This window comes from Gracilinanus agilis, chromosome 3 (assembly GCF_016433145.1).
Source record: "Gracilinanus agilis isolate LMUSP501 chromosome 3, AgileGrace, whole genome shotgun sequence".
NCBI lineage: Eukaryota > Metazoa > Chordata > Mammalia > Didelphimorphia > Didelphidae > Gracilinanus > Gracilinanus agilis.
This window is the reverse complement of record NC_058132.1, coordinates 588710847-588733962: the sequence shown is the minus strand read 5'-3', so window position 1 is coordinate 588733962 and position 23116 is coordinate 588710847. Positions and strand designations below refer to the sequence as shown.

At 35.9% G+C, this 23116-nt stretch overlaps 1 protein-coding gene across 1 annotated transcript in view; it reads left to right on the top strand.

Moving 5' to 3' along the window:
• The window catches only part of VWA8 (von Willebrand factor A domain containing 8), a 519173-nt gene that overhangs the window by 384963 nt on the left and 111094 nt on the right, over positions 1-23116 (top strand). The window contains exons 36-37 of the mRNA XM_044669384.1: positions 2998-3079; positions 11448-11649. Of these exons, the coding sequence (XP_044525319.1) occupies positions 2998-3079; positions 11448-11649 (284 nt within the window). The remainder of the gene's footprint in view (positions 1-2997; positions 3080-11447; positions 11650-23116) is intronic.

Sequence of the window (23116 nt, the reverse complement as noted above, 5' to 3'; positions counted from 1 at the left end):
CGTATCTTCCTGCACCTGGTAGCTAAGAGGGCCACTTTCTCCTCACCCAGGAGACTTAACCCCTCTCTTACATCATCATACTTCCTGTCTGCCATGAGGAATCATGGGAAATGTAGTTTCAAAGTCCCTCACATGTCCATAGGAAATATATAACATACTTTTAAATGGCATCTCCCCAATTCCAAATATACAGAACCAGTACACTATATTGATTCTAAGATCTAAGATTACAAGTTAGTTTTTTTTAATTAATGTTAGAAATTAAATAAATGTTTCTTCCTTCCTGAATCCAAGGTCACAGTCAAAATTGTGTTGTTTTTCTCTTCCTAGACCCTGAAACTAATTTTTATTTTGAAACAAGAAAGTTACAGGTAAAAATAACCATTAAGAAAATTAGTGCTACTTTGGCTTTATGCCTAGCAACAGTGAGGAAACACACATGATGGTTACTTAGCTTCATATTCCTTCTTATAAAGAAAAAAATCAAATATACTCTAAGTAACAAGCAGAAAAAATGTAGGAAAGATGATTATCAGCTGAACAGTTTTAAGTCTTCTCACCCTCAACAGCAACTGGTCCTATTTAACCAGCAGACCACACCCTTCTATAAATAATTCAAGCTATTTGAGCCAAAACATAGCCACAGAAAGTGCTGTCAAAAGTAAAGTATTATGCAGCACTTTGTAGTTCAAGACTAGCAGAATCTTGGGCAGTAAATATTTTTTTTTTCCAATAGAGCTCGTGAATTGGAGACCAAGGTGGTGAGCCAGGTTGGTCCTCCTCAGACTTTGTTCCCTGCTGCCCAGGACTGGTCTGTGCCCCACTGCTTCTGATGGCTTCGCCCCTCCTGAGTCATTTCCCATCGTACACTCTTCCATCAAGCCAAGCTGTCCTTACCGTTTCTCACACATGCACTTCTCTCCTCTCTCTCTCTCTCTTTGCCCTGGCTGCCTGTCATGCCGGGAAGGAACTTTTTTCTCCTCTTCTTCTCACAGGCTCATAGATTTAGAGTGAAAACAGATCTTGGAGATAAGTCCAGCTCCTTCATCTTGTAGATGAGGAAACTCAGAGCCACAGAGGCTAAGTGACTGGTCAAAGGTCCCTCAGACAATGAGTGGTAGAGTGGGGATCCGAATCTGGGCAAGTGTCTTCCCTTTATTGTCCTTCTTCCTGACAGCTGTCAAAGTAAACTTCTACAGCACAAGTCTGATAATGCCACGCTCCTATTCAGTCAACTCCAGTGGTTTCCTATTGCTTCCGGGATGAAATATAAAATCCCCGTTTGGCTTTTATAATAGTAATAACAGAAGTGGTTTTGAAAAGCAGTTTCTGACTACAAATAGTCATGAGTATTTGAAAGACTTTTCATTTCCCTAAGGCAAAATAACCAGGAGAGGTAGACCCTTCATAACCATAAACTTTCTAGCCTTCTTATACCTCGCTCTCCATCATATACTCTTCCAGCCAGTGATATTGGCCTTGCTGTTTCTCACACTCTTATCTCCTCCCTCTCATGATATTTTCACTGGCTATTCCCTATGACTGGAACTTTCTCCCTCCTCATCTCTGCTTCTTGGCTTCCCTAAGGTCTAAGCTAAAATCCTCTTCTATAGGAAGCCATTCCATTTGCTCCTCAGTCTTAACTCCTTCTCTCTGAGACTGTCTCCAGTTTATTCTGTTTGTGGCTTGTTTGTGCATAGCTGTTTCCTTCATTAATCTTGGAATTCCTTTAGAAAAGAGACTATATTTTACTTTATTTGTATCTCCAACACTTATAATAGTACCTGGTACATACAATGTACCAAATATGTACCAAATAAATACTCATTGATTTCAATTGCCTGATTCAAAATTCCATGTCCACTGTACCACACTGCCTTATAGCCCTTGGTTTCTTTAAACAATTCAAGTACATCTTACTACATGAAGAGTTTCCTAGTCCTCCAAAATGATAGTGTCTCTACCCTAAAAAATCCTTTGTATTTCTTTTATATTCATATGTTATCTCCCCTAATAGATTTTTTTAGTAGAAGGACTGTTTCATTTTTACCTTTGTATCTCCTGACCCAGAGCAGATACTCAATAAAAACTTATGGATTCATTGACAACTCTGGAAAACTTTTTACCTGCTTTTTTCATCCCCAAAAATTTTACCAGCCAAATAATTTTTAATTTTTTATCGCCCTTCCTGGCAGTTTTGAGGAAGGAAACAACTATATATAAGGATGATAAAAGATTAAAGCAAAATTTAATGAGGAAAAGACTATGAAAATGCATTATATGTGCTATTGCTTAAAATCAGAGTCTGATGGAGAAAAAGCCTGAGCCTCTAGGCTAATTTATGGCATTAAGAAGATGCATAAATGATGACAGAGAGTTTGGAAGGAGCAGTACTCACCAGTGATGTGTCAGAGAAGCATAAATAAATAGTACACATTCCAAAAGTTTTATCTTTCTTTCCCCCAGCACCCACACAAATAAATAGACACATACAACTTCTTACTGTTTTAATTTCTATGACTGCTTACATCTTCAGACAGAGCAAAAAAGAGAGAAGAGAATATGTACCTTGAAAGCCTCACCATGATTTGCTTCTTTCCTTCTGAAATGGAAAATATTTTTGTGTGCCTCCCTTCCAGGACCTTAACTAAAGGCACTTCTCAAAAAACAGAGAGAATTTGGGTACAAAACTTTTCAAATAAAGTTACAAACTCTAAACTTCTGACCTATGTTTGAAATACATGAAAGGCAGTTTCCAATAAACCATCATGAGTGTTGGACAAACATTTCATTTTCCTAAAGCAAAGTAACCATGAGAGTAGACCCATTGGAGTGGACTAACCTGACTGTAAAGCCCATGGAAAGGACTTCAGAGCTCCCCTGTAAATCACATTTGACCTCATTGTACAGGATATGGGCTGCAAAGTTTGATGTCTTCTATTTCAGTATTATGCAATGATTCATTACTCAGCTCTTATAACTTTTATTCATTTGCAGATGTTACTCCTCCACAAACATCTGGATATATAGAAGTTACAGATCTTCAATCAAAAAAACTTAGATACCTCCCTATTCCTGGGTAATCTACTTTTACCAGAATTATTATCTGTCAGGATAATTTCAGTATATATCAATACCAAGTCCAAAAAGGAAAGTGAATAAATTTTTGTCTCTTTCCTATCCCTAAGTAATAAGTAATTCATTTCCCAATGAAAGTTGTCTTATATTCTGCTGGTATTCTTTATGCCACACTAATGTTTTCTTTTATTGTAAACATTTTTTAAATATTTTAGCATTGTAAATCTAATGGTTTTCACTCTAAACCTTCATCCTATTTTTCTTTGATTCATCAGTATCTGAAATGGTACTTCTACTATTGTTAAAAACTCAGTATTTCCTGCTCACTTTATGTGTTAGGCCTCAGAAATGAATGTGGTCATAATACTGGGTGGAAAAAAAGTCATTTGTTTAAATATTGTTAATAGCAGTATTCACTTGGGATTTAAACAGGTGGCAGGTATTTTTTTTCTTTTCCTCTCTAAAGCCAAGCAAACACAATCAGGAAACCAGTTTCATTTCTCAGGACATTCTAGTCAGCTTCCAAAAATATTTAAGCATTGCTCAAATATAGGAATAGGCCTATTCATTTAAAGTTATTTAATTAGTTCACTTTTTAAATTAATTCACATTTTTCATTTTCTGGAGGATTCCTTTGTATATCAGTGAGATACTATAAAATTACTTTCTCTGTAAATATGCCCTACATCCACTGAAGAAAACAAAGAAAAAGATTCTTTTCCTGCATTCTTTTCTGATTAAAATCTTTTTAAATCTCTTTTTTTGTAAACCCTTACCTTCCATCTTAGAATCAAAACTCAGTATCAGTTACAAGGCAGAAGAGTGGGTGAGGTGATTGGGGTTAAGTGGATTACCTGGGGTCCCACAGCTAGGATCTGTCTGAGGTGTCAGATTTGAGTCAAAGACCTGCCATCTCCAGGCCTGGCTCTCTATCTACTGAGCTACCTACCTGCCCTTTAGGTCCTCTCTTTTTCAGCCTTGCCCTATAATATCACCAGCAATATTTCCATGCCTTTTCCCTTTTTGCATGTATTATATGCTATATCTACTGCTGTTGGAACATCTGGAAGAGCATGTTGTGTTTAAGTCACTGCCAGCATCTTAGAATATTTCAATCATTTATATTCTTCTTCTCCTTTCATTATTCCTTCTTGAAGCAGATAATATACTTGGAACTGGTAGGGACCTGTAGATCCCCTAGCCTAAACTCTTCATTTTGCAGATTACAAACAAACAAACAAACAAAAAAAAAAAAACAAGAGCAAGAGAGGTTAAATGTCCAAACCTATATGGATAATAATTGGTAGAACCAAAAGACAAACCAAGGTTCTTGACCCTAGACCTAACACTCTATCACACTCACACTGCCTTAAAGCATGGTGTGACATAATAAGTGAATTGGAGAATGACAAAACTGCTATGGAAGAGGTCAGTATGAAAAGACAGATCAGAGAATGCTTCCTAGAAGAGTAATCATTCAAGTTGAACTTGAAGAAATTCAACAGGAGAAAAGGAGGAACAATATTCTAGTTTAAAAAAAAACAGCAAAAACATTGGCATGGAAACAGTAAAGGCTTGTTTAGGGGGTATAAAGTACCTTAGTTTTCTGGAAGTGTAGCATGTATGGAAGAGAACAGTATGTTAAAAGGCAGAAAAGCTGAGGAAGAGATAGACTCAAGAAGGGGATAAGGAGTGGAGGCCTTAAATGCCAGGCAAAGGAACTCCAGTTTTATGTAGCAGACAATAGTAGTCAGACTTTGAGAGTTGTTCACTTTGGTTCAGTTTGGTTTCTCTTTAGCAAAGGTATGTAATGACCCAGCTGGATGCATAAGAAGCTGCGCATTCTTAGTACAACCTGGCACCTTTTGTCATTAAATATTACATGGACTAACAATACTTGTTTTAGTTCAAGTAAATAAATTTCAGTAAGGTCAGAAATGCCTAAATATTGGCATCCACATGTTGAGGTTTTTTCATTTTACAGATGTCCATGAGTATATTCCTAAGAAAGTCAGAATATGACTCTAGACCTTTAAAGCAAGTTATAGTAAACATTATTTCTTCAGCTTTTTTTTGAAGTCTTAAAAAATTGCCCATGTAAATTTAAATTTCCCTTGTGCTATTATTTAATAACAGCTGTTATTTACAGCCCTCAACAGAGTACTATGCATCTCAGATGTCCTTGGCAGAATTTCAAGTAATATTTTCCCATGGATAGACTATAATTAGTCCCAACTACCACTTTATCTCACCATCATCATCATCAATAGTTTTTTCTTATTTTCTTAATAAAGTCAACAGACTTTCATATGTAAGTGAAATTTTACTTTCAATTAAGTCCTACCTTCCTTGAGTCCTTCTGTGAGATCATCTTAAAACAGTTTAGAAATGCAAGAATATATTATGTCCTAGGTGTTTCTAGTACTTCTTCCTTTTCCTAAAACCATCTCCTGAATTATACCGATTGTATATTATGTTTTTATTCTCCTCTCCAACTGAAGTGGTAAGAGCACTGCTTCAGAATCTCTTTGATTTGTTTATTTGGTAAATCCTGAGGATATAACTCAGTCCTTGGGATATGTTTCTTTTATCAACTAATAGATGCCAAGTGAATGAGGGATGGATTGTAAGATTGTGTCATTCTACCCAGAAAAACTGTCTCCTTTATCCCTCAAACAGAAAGCATCAATTTCCTAATGGCAACTGAGAGGCATAGCTGGACAGTATAAGCAGTTATCTAATCCACTGTTACTGATTACTTTGAAGGAATATATCATAGATAAAAAAAGAAGTACATTTTTGTTCCTGTGCCAAATGTCTGTAAAGTATTAACCATATTGTTCTGTTGGCATTTTATTTTTCAATACATTTGTCATTCATATTCTTATTAGAGATCCCAGTGGTTCTGTACCACTCTGGTTTGATTCTTGTGCTTAGAATAACAAAGATGATGTTTGAAAACATAATGTACCCACACTTCTTCGAAAGATCTATGATCTCATTTAATGTGGGTATCCAGTAAGCAACCCCTAAGTATCTTCTCATCTTCACTGATAAGTTACTGTCCACCATTTATGCTTCATCTGGCTACATGATCAGCCTACTCCTTGTCCATGATGATGTCATTTAGGGTATTTCTGACTCAAAAATTATCACTCTCTTCAGTAAAATTTGGCAGTTTATTCTTACCAGGTGTCTTTTCATTACCTTTTGGGTTACTTGCCATTTAATTCTTCTGAGATCATTGTACTTCTCAGCCTTATAAAACTGCTGACAGAATATTGGTCATTAAAAAATAGATGTTTGGGGGAAGGTAGGTAAATCACTGGATAGAGGTCCAGTCCTAGAGACAGGAGGTCCTGAGTTTAAATCTGGCCTCAGACCCTTAGCTGTGTGACCCTGGGCAAGTCACTTCCCTCCCCCGCACCATCACCACCACTGCATAGCACTTACCACTCTTCCACCTTGGAACTGATACTTAGTATTGGTTCTAAGTCAGAAGTTAAGGTTTTGTTTTTTTAATAATAAATAAATAAATTAAATTAGGTGTTTGTAGCAACAAACATCCAAGACTCATTGGATGCACTGTGTATTTTTCCAAAAAGTGTCCCAAAAGATTGTGGAACAAGAGATGCTTGCAAATGAAATTGTCAATCTCTATTATGTAGAATGTGTTTTTCTTTGTAAATATATAATAATTTCAACATGTAACTTTCAAAGTTTTCCAGCCTGTCTCATTCCTTCTGGTCTTCATTCCTTCCCCCTCCCTTCCATTCCCATCCCTTTCCCTTCTCTCTCCTTCAATCTCCTCCTCTTTCCTCCCTTTCCCTCCCCTCCCCTCCCATTTCTTCTCGGAACAGGATAGGCAGAAGTAGAGAACTCTATTCCTTCCCTTTCACTAACCTCCCTCCCCAGCAAATTGGAAAAAGAAAAACTCTTGTTACAAATGTGCCTAGTCAAGCAAAACAAGTTTCCTCATTGGCCATCACCTCTCCATCAAGTTCACCACCTTTCTATCAGGAATAATTCACTTCATCATTATGATACTGGAATTATTGTGTAGCATTGCATTGATCGAAGTTTTATGTCTTTCTGAGTTGTTTGTCTTATGATGTTTTTATTATTACATAAATTATTCTGGTTCTCCTCAGCTCATTCATTTAAAATCATACAAATCTTTTCATGTTTCTCTGAAGTCATCCCTTTTATCATTTCTTATGGGTCAATAATATTCCTGTACATTCATATACAATAATTTGTTTGGCCATTCCCCAGATTTTAGATTTTAAGCATCCCCTTAGTTTCTTGTTCTTTTCAATAACAAAAATAGTTGCTATAAATATTTTGTATGTAAGTATCCTTTTTTTCTTTATTTAGTCTCTTTGGAATGAGCCTAGAAGTAGTAGTTCTGCATCAGAAATTATGTACAATTTACTGATTTAAGAGGCTTACTTCCAAATTGCTTCCCAGAATAGTTAGATCAGTTCATAGCTCTAAGAACAATTAATTAAAATAGGAAAATTTTATTTTACTGACAGAAACTCAGACAATTAATAACTATCAATATTTAATATGCATGAATGGCATCTCATCTAAATACTTGAAAGAAAAAGTTATTAATTTTTAGGAAGAAATAAATAGTAAATCTATAATTTGGGATTATAGTTGGAATCTCGGTATATATTTTAAAGTCCTAAATACATCTCATAAGAAAATTAATCAAGAAAGAAGCTAAGGACCTGAATAATATTTTAGCAAAACTAGATGTGATAGTCTAAATTTGATTACTGCAAAATAGCACTTTTAGAGAAATTGACTGTATTAAGGCATTAAAACCTCACCAATAAATGTGCAAAGGCAAAAAAACCCATATTCTTATTGACTACAATGCATTATAAATTATATTTAATAAATGGTCTTTGAAGAAAGGATTAAAATTAATTAGAAACCTAATAATAATGGAATATTAAAAATGGTCTGGCAGAAATTAGGTTTAGACCAATATTTCATATCACATGCCAAGATAAGCTAATCAATGCCTGACCTAGATATCAAAAAGTTATATCTTCATCAAATTAGAAGAGCAAGGAAGATACCACTTTTCACAACTATAGAAAGAGAAGAAGGATTCATGACCAAAAGATAAAAGAGATCAAAGAAGATAAATATATATAATTTGACAAAAGATAAATTTGAGTATGGCATTGCACTCTAGCTTACTTTTCCAGAGAAAGACCTACTACATCACTTTCTGAGACCTCAATTGGGTTTCTCTGAGAAATGAGCATATCTACTAACATTTGATGCTTATTAACTCACTGGCTGTGTCCATTCTATTGTTAGGGGCCCAGTAATTATACTCTAGTTCCACTTAATCACTTAACATCTCTTAGCATTTTACAATGAAATTTTTAGTTTCAAGAAATAGCAAAAACATACAAACATTTGTCCTGATACTTCCGGAACATACTCTTTTCTATAATACCCTAAGCTCTGGAGAAATATACTCAAAACTTAATTCAGTCCCTATGTAGCATTGGTACCACCAATTTCATATCCAAAAGCAATATCATGGCTATGATGAGTCCTCATTTTATCTTTCAATGGCATTAGTCCAGAAAATCAGTTCCAAAAAGTGCCCCTTATTATTTGGAGCTCTGATCTTGGGCATTGATTCCTGTACCTCATTCTCCCAAAGTTCGAAGACTCCACTTCTTTCCTTGATTAAAAGAGTCAAGAAGCACCTCCAGACACTACTGACGCTAAAAGGTGACTGAAACTAACCCAGACCTTTTTTCGAAGACTCCAATAGCTATCTAGTCAATTAATAAAGGCTCCTCCCAACCACATGGGATAATAACCAGAACCGATTTTAAAACATCCACACATGCTTTTGAAATTTCTTCAAGGCACTTAACCTCATACATCATCAAACTCTTTTAAGATGCAAGGTCTCCTGTTGGTCTTTGTGGAGAAATTGCATCAGTCAAGCAAATTGATAGAGTCTGCACCAGGCTTTCATTGAAAGGTCTGCCCAAACAAAATCCAGGTAGTTAAAATAAGAAAAGAAACAGTAAGGAAAAATATTTTATGCAAATTTCTCTAATCTCCAAGATCTGATATCCATGATAAGAAATTGATTTGAATTCATAAAAAATCCATATCCTGATGAATAAATGGTAAATGGATATGAAAAGGTAGTTTCTCAAAAGAAAGCCAACCTTTAACAAGAAAAATGTAAAATAAAACAACTCTGAAATACCTCTTCATACCTATCAGACTGGCTAATATGACAAAAAGAAAAGAAAATGATAAATGTTGAAGGGAATATGGAAAAATTGAGACACTAATACACTGCTGGTAGAACTGTAAACTGCTACAACCATTCATTCTGGAAAATAATTTTGAAACATAGCCAAAGAAACATAAAACTGTGGATGCCCTTTGACCTATGTTATGTAGAGATGGAAAGCATGGAATACTCTGCTCACTTTAACCTCCACAAAGTAACTGCCTCAACCCTTCTCAACTGCCCCCTTACCCAAAGTTCTCCAGGGGGGTCCCCTGGAATTCTGGGTGAGGCTGTCCCTGTATTTTGCAGGGATTCCATGCTTTCCATCTCTACATAACACCTAGCAATGCCACTACTAGGTCTGTATCTCAATGAGGTCAAAGATAAAGGAAAAGGACCTACTTCTACAAAAATATTTATATAACTCTTTTTGTTTTGGCAAAGAACTGGAAACTGAAGGGATATCCATTAGCTGGGGAATAGCTGAACAAGTTGTAGTTTATGATTGTAATGGAGTACTATTGTGCCATAAGAAATGACAAAAAAGGAAATCACCAAAAAACCTGGAAAAACTTGTATAAAGTGACACAAAGTGGAGTGAGCAGAACCAGAAGGATGATCAACTGTGAATGGTTTAACTATTATCAGAAATGCAAGGTTCCAGGACTACTCCAAGGACCTCATGATGAAAACAGGTATCCACTTCTATAGAAGTAACTGACAAAGTCTGAATGCAAATTGAAACATCCCATTCTTTACTTTCTCCATGAATTTTTCTCTATTGTAAGCAATATGTGTCTTCTTTTACAATGTGAGAGACATGGAAATATGTGTTGTATACCTATATCATATTACCCGCTATTAAGAAAAAGGGCTCAGGGGTGAGGAGAGAAGAAACCTGGACTGCAAAATGTCAGAAAACCATTATTGGAAAATGTATAACTACATAACCTGGAAAAAAATTTTAAAAAGAAGTTTAACCTAGTGAAATCCAAATACCTATGTAAAAAAATGCTCTGAATCAGTTTTTAGAGAAATGCATATTAAAACAACTCTGAGGTTCTACCTACAGATTAGCAAACCAACCAACAAAACAGCAAAAACAACAAAAAAAGGGAAGATGATAGCTATATGCATTGTTGGTAAACTTGTGAATTGTTCTATCCATTCTGCAAGGTGATATGAAACTGTCCAAAACTCACAAGCTGTTGATATCCAATGATCTTGCAATATCACTATGTCCTTTAACACCTCAAAATATTTTTAAAGTTCTTTTTGTTGTAGCAAAGACAGTTGGAGAAAACTAGATATTCATGTATCATACACATATCTAATGTAATGGATTATTACTGTATCATAAGAAATTTATTAAAAGGATGGTTTCAGAGAAATCTGGGACAAGACTTCTATGAACTGTGCAATGAAGTGAGTAGAACAAGGTGAATAATTTATATGATAACAATGTAAGGGAGAACTGTTTTGAAGACTTTATCAATGTCATAACCAACCAAGAGTCACAACATACTGCCTACCTTGAAACGGGAAGATGATGGACTCAAATGCAGAAGGAAATACGTTTTAAGATATGGCCAATGAATGGATTGTTTTTGTGAATATGCCTATTTGTTAGAGAAGGGTTGCCCCCCCCCTTGGGGTTCAGTTTTAGAAGGGAGAAGCAGACTACTTATAATTTTGTAAAAATAAAAATTGATGGTCATTGAAGCATGTTTTGCGCAGAAAACAGAAGGAAATTTACAAGGAAAACTAACACAAACAGAATCGCTTTAAAAGTTAATATTATGAATTTATGTAATTTTTTTAAAGCAAGCTATATAGAGATTCATGAATGATCTTTTTTTGTCCTTCTGTACTATTTTTCACTGTCGTATAACTTCACTTTACTATCTCTTTCTTCTTAGAATCTCAAAGCTTAAAATATGTGTGTATGTGTACATATATATATACACATATATATACATATATATATATATGTATTCACTATGTTGTTAGAAGTAAATATTGTTATCTTCATCTTACTATTATGGTTATGTTGCATTTTGGTTGCTTTTATTTTCAGATCAGACTTTCTCTCTCCATACACAACATGGATCTCTACTATTTCAGACACAGATGCTCTTTTGGCTGAGTGGGGCAAAGGTGGTGTTGTTACCGTTGATATGGGAGGCACTGTCAGGCTTTGGGAGACTGGACTTGAACATCTGCAGCGGTCTCTTCTGGAATGGAGAAACATGATTGGGCAAGAAGAAAAAGCTGCACAGGTACTATCCATTTTGAAAAGTCTCAGGAGAAAATACCACACTGTTGTTGAAATATCCTACCCAGATAACTGAAGTGCTTTTGGGAATGTTACAACTAGAGAAAAACAAGGGAAGCTTTAATAGACATTTATAGTAAAATGTTGAGTATTTTTTCTTTAGCTATTTAAATAAATGGCTTCTCACATTACAACACATAAAATCTTGCAAGAGTTATTTCATTTTGCAAGATCCTATTTACTAGAACTGCTGTTATAAAAGCCTTAACTGTTTTTAATGCTATTACTGTAAGCATTCTCTGAATGCCACACTGGGAATTTAAAAAATTAGGCATCTAGATGTATCCGATTTCTGGTCTAAAAACAAAGTCAATGTCTTTAGCGGAGACATATTTTGCCATTTTCCTTGTTTCCAAATAACGTGAGTCCTGCAGTTCTAATAACATAGCACCTCACACCACAGTGAAAATAAGTGCAGGAAGACTGGCATCAAAATTAAAGGTAGAGCTAATAATGAAATAAAGAAATGAGTCAGGCAAACCAGTGTAGTTCCCCTGTAAATATAATTTAAAGAATCCAAGAAGCTGCCTACTGTATGTGCACAAAAGAGCAACCAAGAGTAGAGAGGAACTACCAAAAATGAGTGATTCATTTGCAGTTTAATTTATTTCACATTTAGAAATGTATGTCTCAGTTGAAACAGTGCTTTCATGTAGCAAAGGCAAGGCAGGCTCCTGCCAGCCATATTGCTCTGTAATGAACAAAATTATCAGGGGAAAGACATTGCAAGTCATATATCTACAGCTTGTTCCTTTGAATTCTGATTAAGAAATACAACTTTGCCTATATAATATTTTCTAACAATTTTTATGCATTACCATAGAGGTGAAATAAATGGACATGTTTATAACTGAATCATAAATACTCTAAACTTCTAAAATTTGCAGCAGTATCCTGAACATTACACAATAAAATAAACCAAGCAAAATACTTTGAAATAAAGATGCCATTGTATATAATATTGCATACATGTTACATACAGCTAGAGACTGATCATGAGCAATTCCCCTAGCAAAAAATAATTAGCAGATTCATTCAGTGTAAACATATTTGTATTTCTTTTGGTAATTCAAATCTTTTGTCTTTTTAACTAAACTCTTATGTCTTAGAGTAATTGAAGCCTGATAGCACATGATACTGTTTTTAAATTTTTGCCAGATTCTCTGAATTTTACACATTGAAGAAAATGAAAGTCAGTCAATATTTTCATATGCTAAAGTTAATAAACAAGGTCTAAGATGTCATTTAAATTTGTAATTTTTCATAATTGTAAATCAAATTTCTTTTTATAAATGTATTCTCTTCTTTAGACCTACAAGAATTTATCCCTTTGTTGCTTTTAGCCATATATACATATATAAAAATTACTGTGGTGAGTGAGGCTAGTTGGGATCAAATAATTATTTTCTTTTGAAATATCACAAATGCTATACTTCTGAAGACACAATTGGCACCATCTAATTAATTTGGTATGTATGAGTAAAGTATGAGTTGGGATGAGAAGTGGAGAAATCTTAAAGAGAGGAAAGGTTGGGACAGCTGTTGTGGTGAGTGGGGTAGAGAATCTATTAGGTAGGATTAGGAGGATTAATTTATTTCAAGAAGGGCACAGCTGAGATTAGATAAAACAAATATGTTGTGGCCCCATTCCACCTGATTGCGTAAGCTACTCTAGTTCTTTTCAACAGCATGTGAATAGAAATGTAGGAAGAAGATTGTAGAATTAATTCAGGGTGGAGAGGGCAAGAGACATGGTCCATGACCGGACAGTGGAAAAAAGGCATTTGAGAGTAGAGAGTAATAGAGAGTTGAGTTGGTTCACTGAGGCATTAAGATTGGGAATAGAGAAGAGTTGGGATGATGACTGAGAAAAGTTATGAGGGGCAAAGGGATTGGAAGTCACAATGAGGTTGAAGAATAGGGTCAAGAGTAGTAAGGAATATGAAGAGATAAAATGATAGGATATTATATTCATATAAAAGAAATCCAGAGTCCTAGATTATAGAAGTAAAATACTATACATGTTGGCAAAGTTAAAGGATGTGACCATCCCTGTGTATGACAGATAAACTGGAGGAGTAAGTCCTAGGAGCTGAGTAGACTGGAGGTCAAAAATACATATGGTATATTCATGTCCCCTGATATGAGAGCAGGAATTTATTGAGAATGAATACTGTGAGAAGAGCTAGATAACAGCCCAGAATCTAAGTAGAGTGGTCTTCAAAAGAGGAAAGGTTGTTTGAGTAATATTGATAGAAAAAGGATTGTAGAAGTGACAAGAGGAAATAATATTCTGACTGCATTTTGGGGACCAGCATTTAGGGACCAGTATATGAGAGAAGGAACATCTAATACTAGAAAAGATGGCTAATGATGCAATGTTAGGGGGAAGTTAGATCCCCAAACCAGAATATGTAAGGAGTCTGAAAGAAAGATGGCTTACATAAAAAGTTTGGTATTTTCAGAGTAGGTTTTACAGAGGACAGAGTTGAAAGGGTGAGCAAGTATGGAATGGGGACAAAGTAGGGGTATACATAGGGCTGAGAGAGAGATGGTGATGAGTGAGCTTCAGGAATTTTGTTCTTTGACAATGATACTTTGGAATCACCGAGTTTGGGGGAGCAGAAGTAGGGGTTTGTTAACCACTGGGAAATGAGTCAAGTCAGAGTATCACTAGATGAGAAGTCCATCAATGAAGGCATGTGTGTAAAATGTTCAAGTTCTCAGCACTGCCTCACAGTCCTCCATCCAGGCACCCTGAGCTCATAAATTTAGAGCCTTGCACTTGGATTTAAAAATCAACTACACAAAGTAGGAGAAACAAGTGGAAAAGACATGGTTTGAGCATAATGCAAGATGAATTCTTTGTCAACAGGCTAACAAAACTAGTGTACAAAGTACTTGCATTAACAGAAGCATAAAGTCTAAAGTGAGAAGGGCAATCACACTGTATGTAGAAGCAGTCAGAAGCTGAAACAGAAACAGACCTCTGAAGCAGTACAGAGGTGGTTGGACATGACAGTAAAGAGATTGGGAGGGGGATCATGCTTTATGCAGAAATCAGATGAAATAATTGGGAACATTTAGCTTATGGAAGAGAAGGCTCAGGATGAAACATAGCTATCTTCAGGTAGTCTAAAGATAGTGATGTAGAAGAAGCATTACATATATTCTTTTTTGCATTAAAAACCCTAAAAAACAAAAGTAAGAAGAGTAGGTGAAAATTGTAGTGAAGCAGACTGCCACTCTATAGAAGGAAAGACTTCGTTCTGCCTAGAACAATCCAAAAGTGGAGAAGACTGCTTTGTGAGGTAGTAAGTTCTCCATAACTTGAAGTTTCCAAGCTGAATCAAGCTCTGACTCTGATGCTTGCTTGTTGTGTGATATTAGAGAAATCACTGAGTTTCCCTGAGCCTCAGGTTTCTCAACTGTAAAATGAAGGTGATAATAATGCTTGCCTAATATATCTCCTCAGGTTGTTATGAAGAAAGCACATTGTGAACTTTAAAATAACTATCATTTGCAATGATGATATCATATTCCTCTTTTTATTTCCATTATTTTATTGTAGAAGACAAACCTGTTTAGGTATCTTTTGGAGGAAATGACATATGAAGAAATCCAAGGATTAGTTGACTAAATATCTTGGTTTGTGAATTATTTGTACATTTCATCCAATCTTCTTTCTTTTTAATGAATCATCAATGATGGGCTAAACAGCACACTTGATTTCTTCTATTTAGATGAGCTCATATTGTTATTTTGAAAGAGTCTAGACAAAACTAATTCAAATAGGCATCTTTACAGTGACAAGTGACTTTTGGTAGAAAATCAAGTCCTTTTTTTCCATAGCTTCCTAAGTTGGATCTCTGAGCTGTTCTGCATTTAGAGAAGCTTCTGTAAGCACAGACGTTTTCCTGTTGGGAAGTTGAACAAATGCTTTTCATAGAAGTCATGAGAAAAGAAAGCAGGTTTCCAGTAGCACACTTGTGTTTTTATTTATTACATGGTGAAGCCACTATTACTGTCAGAGAAACATGCTCACCATCTAGTGGACAAATAATTTCATTTTATTTAAGGAAGTCTAAGGCAACTGTTTAATACACAGGCAGGCAGATTTTGGCATTACCAACAGTTTGGAAAACAAGGAGAAAGAGTGCCAGGACTGTGATGGTGGTGACTTGGTGTGATCAGATTACTTTCAGGAATGAGGTAAAGGTTCATAAGAATCAGGCAGCATCAGCTCAAAGAAAAATAGCTTGTGCTGGAGCCAGAAGATGTGGGTTCAAATCCCACCTCTCATCTTTACTTTATGTTTGCCTGTGAATAAATCATAAGTGTCTATCCTGGGCCTCAGTTTCTTTATCTACAGAATGAATGGGTTGAACTAGATGGTCTCTAAGGCCCCTTCTAGCCATATAAATTGATGATCCTGTGAACCTGAGACCATTCTTCCCCACCCCTGTTCAACAGCATTTTGAAAAGTAAGCTATACACTTGTATAAACAGTGTCAGAATATCGACTATATTATCTGTTATGCTTCAGCCTTCTAAAGTTACTCATTTTGAAGTCATTAATTTAAATTTTCAATTTAGTTTTTCAGTCTTTGTATTTAATGGATTCAGATTGCATGAGAGGATTGATCTCTGCAGTAATAGTATATTAATGTGTATGGATGGTAAGGAACCTGTTTTCCTGTAATTTAGGGAGCCTTAAGAACAAATGAAATTGGATTATCACCATAATTTGGCTCTAAAAATCCATTATTAAGGATTTCCAGTGTCATCTAAGGGACTACATAAAAACTGGTTAGGGCAGGGGTTGGGGGGAACAGGAGATTGTGTTTGAGTATCTTTTGATCTAAGGCTTGTAATTTCATTGGTGTAGGGAACTCAATAAGGAAACCAGTGCAAGTTCTTTTGTTTGCCATGCAGTCCATATTCTGAGAGTTTCCTGGGGCACTAAAAGATTAAGTAACTTATTTAATGTTACACAGCCATTATGTATCAGAGGCAGGAATTGAACCAAGATCCTACCAATTCATAATTCTTCTTTATCCATTGCTACATACTACCCCCAAAAAGGAGGGTGGAGTTGAACTCTATATTTTTTAAATTTATTACTTCAATTTAAAAAATTAAATTTCTCTCCCCCTATCACTCTCTACCAAGTGGAAAAGCAAACAAAAAATAAATCTTGGTAACAAATTTGCATAGTCAAGTGAAAAAAATTCCTACATTGGCTGTGTATATATATATATATATATATATATATATATATATATATATATATATATATATATATTTTCATTCTGCAACATGAATCAAGTGAGTAGTAGGCTTCATCATGACTCTTCTGGAAACATGATTGGTCTTTGCAATCTTTCAGTCTCCTCTCTCAGTGAATTGCTCTCTATAAAATTACCAATGGTCTCTTGGTTCCCAAATGTAATGATCTTTTCTCAGTCTTCTTTTTTAAACTATCTGTTGCATCTGACACTGTTGACCACCATTTCTTGCTAGGCACATTCCTTTCCATGTTTTTGTGACACTAGTCTATTTTGATTCTAGTCTCTTTGCTGGTTCATCATCTATATCATTACCCTTAATTGTAGATGTTTGTCCCACCCCCCCAAGGCTCTGAATTAAATCTTCTTCTCTATATATACTTTTTGTCTTGGTAACATCATCAACTCCTATGGATTAACTTATCTTTATGCAGATGACTCACAAATTTATATGTATATATAGGTTTGTTCATTTTTCTCAGTCACATCTCACTGTTTGTGATGCCATTTAGGGTTTTTTTAAGAGATAATAGAGTTGTTTGCCATTTCCTTCTCTACGTCATTTTATAGATAAAGAAACTGAGGCAAACAGGATTAAGTGACTTGCAAAGGGTCACACTACCAGTAAATCTCTGAGGCCAGATTTGAACTTAGGTCTTCCTGACTCTAGGCCTGACACTCTCTCTGCTACACCACCTAGCTGCCCATATATAAAGGCTTAATCTCATCAGTTCTTTGGCCTCATATTACCAGTTGCCTTTTAGATATTTTATATTAGATGTCCCTGAGATACCTCAAATTAAGCGTGTCTAAAACTGAATTCATCTTTTCCCCAAGCCCTTGCCAGAAATTCTCTTTCTGTCAAGCCTCCTAGGTTGGTAACCTCAGCATTATTCTTGGTTCTCCATCTCTCCACAGAGGTAATCAGTCACTAAATCTTGCCATTTCTACTTCTCCCACACTCTCACCTTCTCTCCTCTCACACATCACTTTTTTCCTCAGTTGGTCTTCCCCACCCCCAGACTGTCTACACCCCGCTGGCAACAATGTGACTCCCCTGTCACTAAGCCACTGGGCTTTCCATTGCCCTTACACAAAGCATAAACATCTCCATTTAACTGCAGCATGTCTGCAGTGACACTTCCCAGTCTCAATGAACATTACTACACTTTTTTCACTTTTCCATTGATCCAAACTGGCTATTTCTCACCCGTGACACTCCGTCCCCCATCATAGTACCTTTACATTGGCCCATATGTCCAAAATCCATTCTCTCTTTACTACACTTCCTATAGTCTCACTTTTCTCTTAACAGACAGCTCAAACAGCTAGGTAGCTAGGTGGTGCAATAGAACACTGGGCCTGGAGACAGGGAGATCTGACACATTTGGCCTCACACACTTATTAGAAGTGTGACCCAGGACAGGTCACAACCCTGTTTGCCGCAGTGTCCTCATCTGTAAAATGAGCTAGAAAAGGAAACGGCACACCACTCTGTTATCTTTGCCAATACAACCCTAAATGAGGAAACCAAGAGTCTGACACAACTGAAAAATGACTAAATAACAATAGCTTGAACACCAACCATATGAAGCCTTTCTTGACCCCCTCAGCTTCTGACACCCTGTTTTGTATTTATTAACTTTATATTTATATTAGTAATTGTCTTCTCTCATTAGAATATAGACTCCTTATGAACAGAGATCATTTCATTCTTTATTCTTACATAGCATTGGCACATAGTAGCTACTTAATAAATATTTGATATTTATTAATACTTTATTGATTATTGAGACAATTTAATTCTGATATTGAATATTGATTATTGACAAACTAATTGACTTAGTTGTACTTAGACTCCTTTCTAGTCACTTAAGGCAGAACTTCGGATTTCTCCCTCAAACATCAGGCACTGTCTTCATAAGATTCCTAACAGCCATTGTTCTAGTGTGGAAAAAAAAACAACTATGGTTCATATAATTCAAATTTTCATCCAAATTTATCATAAATAGACCAGAGACCTAGTCTGGGATAGCATTTTAAGCATTTTGTTCTTAGAGTCTTTTAGAGGTACTTCCATAAACATATACCACTTCAAAAAAAATATTGAATGAGCTAAAAAAGATGACAAATTCATCTCAGTCACAGTGTCCTGCACATCTCAGGTACTACTCAGACAAGAATATATGAGTAGGAGAAGGAATGAGGAATGAAAAAAAGTGTTTTTAAAACTCTTGGGAAAACATCTAACATTGTCACTGTTCTAGTTGATATTTTCATTAAGCCATACTTCTTTCCCCATTTAGACCTGCCTCTCTTTAGTTTTCATGCGGGCCTTGGAGACTGTGAAGGCAGGATATTTCAAATTTTGAAATCCGCTAAGTTATATTCACAATTCGCTCTATGTTCATTCAGTTTTTCATTATAGGAGCTGTTATCTCTTCTCTCTGAGTCTAACCCTCTGAATGTGGCTGCGATTTAAGGATAATGGTCAGCAGTTAGCTTTTGACTCTAAAGTCAGTTAATCTGAAAGAACACAATATCCTGATTCTCTTATTCCAGGGTCAGAGAATAGTTTTTATAAAAGTCTGGACGATGGCTATACACAGAATCACTCTCCTCCCATGGCTTGAAAAAAGGATCTGTTTGTGTCTCCAGAAATTCTCATGAGGTCAAAACAACCTCCCACTTATCATTTTCCCATATCTCTCAGATATACTTTTGTAAGGCTTGTTTTATGGAGTGGCATGGGGGTGGGGAGGTGAGGCAGAGAATAGCGGGAGGGCAGGAATCTGGTAAGATTCCCCATGTTCCCCTATTTAAAAATTAATTCATTTACTAAGTATTTAGTGCAAAGTCTCATGGTAGATGCTGAATAAAATATATTTCCTTGCAGCATTTAAGAGAGTGACTAAAAACCCGTCATTAGATATTCATCCTTGAGATATAAAAATTCATCACATGGCCTCTATGAAAATTCAGTATCCCTGAAAAGGATAGCACATTAAGCCTTTATCAACCAATACCTTATGGAGATGATGACAGCTCCCTGCGAGCAAGATCCAGGAGGAATAAGATGTAGCAGAAATGACTGGAAAGAGTCAGTGCCTAAAGATGATGAGGGGAGCATGTTCAAAGCATAAGAGGATCCCAAACATACTGGAAAGAATTGGCTTCTGCTGTCACCCATAACGCCACTAGTTGTAAATTAGTGACCCTAGGATTGAGCCAGGAGTGCAGCTATGGAAAGCAGGAAGGAAAAGAAACACAAAGTATCATTTTTTTTCTTCTTCCATTTACACTATACATACCTTATGTGTAAATAGTTGTTCACATGTTTTCTCCCTTATTAGAATGAGCCCCTGGAGATTGAGGGGGCTGTATTTGCCTTTCTTTGTATCTATAGCACTCAGCACACTGCCTGGCATGTAGTAGGTGATTAATAGCCATTTGTTGAGTGATTGATAGTGGACCCTGCAGACCCAGAAAGAGCAGGGTATATAATCATATTTTTATAACCTGGAAATGTTCTGTGACTATATCTGGAGTGAGTAAATAAGAATAGCATAAAAGAAAAAAGAAAATTCATTCACTTCAATTCCATTTGTATTTCTTTTGTTTACTTGAATTAAAGTTTTCTTTCTCTGTTATAGTGATTAATTCATCTCAGTGATTTATCATGGATTTATATATCTGTATTTAACATCACAAGTTTTATATTTTGAATAGTCTGATCCTGTTTTACAATATAATTATATAGGTAAATTAAAGTTATTTGTTATGCCACACCCAAATTACACTGATTAATAGGTTTTAAATTAGAAATCTCGATTCATAATGATTTTTTCGGTTTCGTGCCCATTTGTATATATTTCTCCATTTCATCTAATGAAGGTGTTTGACTGTACTTTTTGCATGTGTGATTGCAGCAAGTATCTGTATGTTTTCCTTGATTATATGTATTTGATTCATTATTTCTAGCCCACTTTGAATTATAAAATGTTTTTCTATTATCTCTTTGATTATTGGGTTTTGAAAAATCAATTTGTTGCTTATATCTATAAAAATGAATCATGTGCCCGATCTTCCCACACAAGTAGCATCGGGGTGCTGATTTTGATTTTGGGGTGCTGTTGGCAGGTTGTCTAAACTGGTTTCTACTCGTCTGAAGAGCAAAATTCTTCACCTCTTCAATTTCTTTCTCTCGTTTTGACTGTTTTAATTGCCTCTTCAAGTCTGCTGTGATCTCATCTTTCTCATTGTCAGATTGCCTAGCCATTCTCACTTCTTTCTGTTTGGAATCATGTATATATGCTGCATGATTCCTAATATCCTCCAGTGGTAATGATTCCCACTGTGGACAACTTTGCCTGAAGTAATTTTGTATTGGGATTGAGGTTCCCTTTACAAATTGTCTCCTTATATGATCGATTGTATCTTGTATCTTCAGCAGCCTCAATAACTCTGTCTAGAAAACTGCTCGGGTGCTCTTCTTCCCCTTGCCTCAGTTTCTCAAATTTTTGCCATGCATTTGACCTTTTTGCAGAATTTCTCATTGCTTCGATAAGATCAGCCCTGCATCTTAACAAGTACCTCATGTTGGCATGTTGAGTGAAATCTAGATCTTGATGTACTAATGGCCATGATTCTAAATTGGGGTTTGTTCTAGTTTCAGTCAGGAATTTTTCCTTTTCCGAGGGAGTGTAAAATTCCCCCAAAAGAAATTCGACATCGTCGAAACTAGGGTTAAAAAGTGTGAACACCCGCTTCAATTCTTTTAAACTTTTGTAAGGCTTTTCGTAGAAAATGGGAAAACGGCGTTTTAAAACCTCCATATCACTAGGAGTGAATGCCTTGTATGTTTTGACATGCACCACCCCCTCTCCAGGTTGCACAATAGTCCTGTCTACTATTGGTAGGACAGAGACCACTGCATTCTGTATTGGTTGATCTTTCTGTTTCCTTTTTCCCAAAAAATTTTGATTCTACGATTTCAAGTTGTAAGATGGTATGTTTATCGAGTTCATTCCCTTCATGTAATTGCCTCAACACTTGGAACAGTAGTTTTATGTTCTCAACTAGTTCCTTGTTATCATTTCCTTGTTTTGAATCAGATGCCTTATAATAGTTAAACAGATGAGTCAGGACCGCTTTTAAAATTGTCAAAAAATGCCATAGAGCCAGAACAATTGCTACTGCTGTTGGAATGAAGCATATGCATTCAGCTAAAGTGAATGCAAACCATTTATAATAGTCGTAGATTTCTATTAATTGCTGTATCATGTTTGGTACTTTTACTAGCCAAAATGCACACATTCCCTGCATAAAAGACCATATAAGCAGCGACAGACTCCTTAATATAAAAATCAATCTTGTGCAATTCATTTTCTTTTTCTATTCTTCAGAAGATAGGTTTCCTATGACTTGGCTCGCCAGAATGTTATGAGGGTAATTTGAGGAAAGGTGTTTGGGATAAGGGAATTGAAAGGAGGATGTTGGAGACTTGTTAGGTGGGTAAACTAGGCTACAGGTAGGCTGGGATTAAAGGAGATTCAGGGTATAAAAGGACTGAAGTCAGGAGTATAACACAGAAGGGAGACAGAGATCTTCTTGGGAGAAAGAAGTTAAACTAAACAGACTAACACAGCAGGCTTACAGACTGGGACTTATACTCTAACACAAGCTGAGGGAAATAGACTAGACTGAAATTAACAAACGGGCTTTAGTTAATTTCACAGGAAGGGACCTATTTTGAAGTAACACCTTCCTTCAAGATGGATGCCCCAGCTACCCTCTAAGCCCAAAGTATGTTGTCTCTTTCCCTCTTCTTCCCTCTTGATAACTAACAGACAAATTACACTAAATAGGACTATTGAAACACAAAGGGATTTATTTGTTTGAAAGGATGTTTGTTAGGAAGGTGGATCAAAGGAAAGCCTTATCAGTTATCTCAGGAACCTCAGGTGGGGGAAGGGAAGTAAAGATGGAATCTGAGTAAGGACCTGCCTTACTCAGTTTTACAAAATGCTATCTAAAGGGAATAAAAGATGATTTGATTAAATTATAAATAATGCTGTCAATTAGATAACTCTTCACAGATTTAACTCCTCTATAATTTCTCTC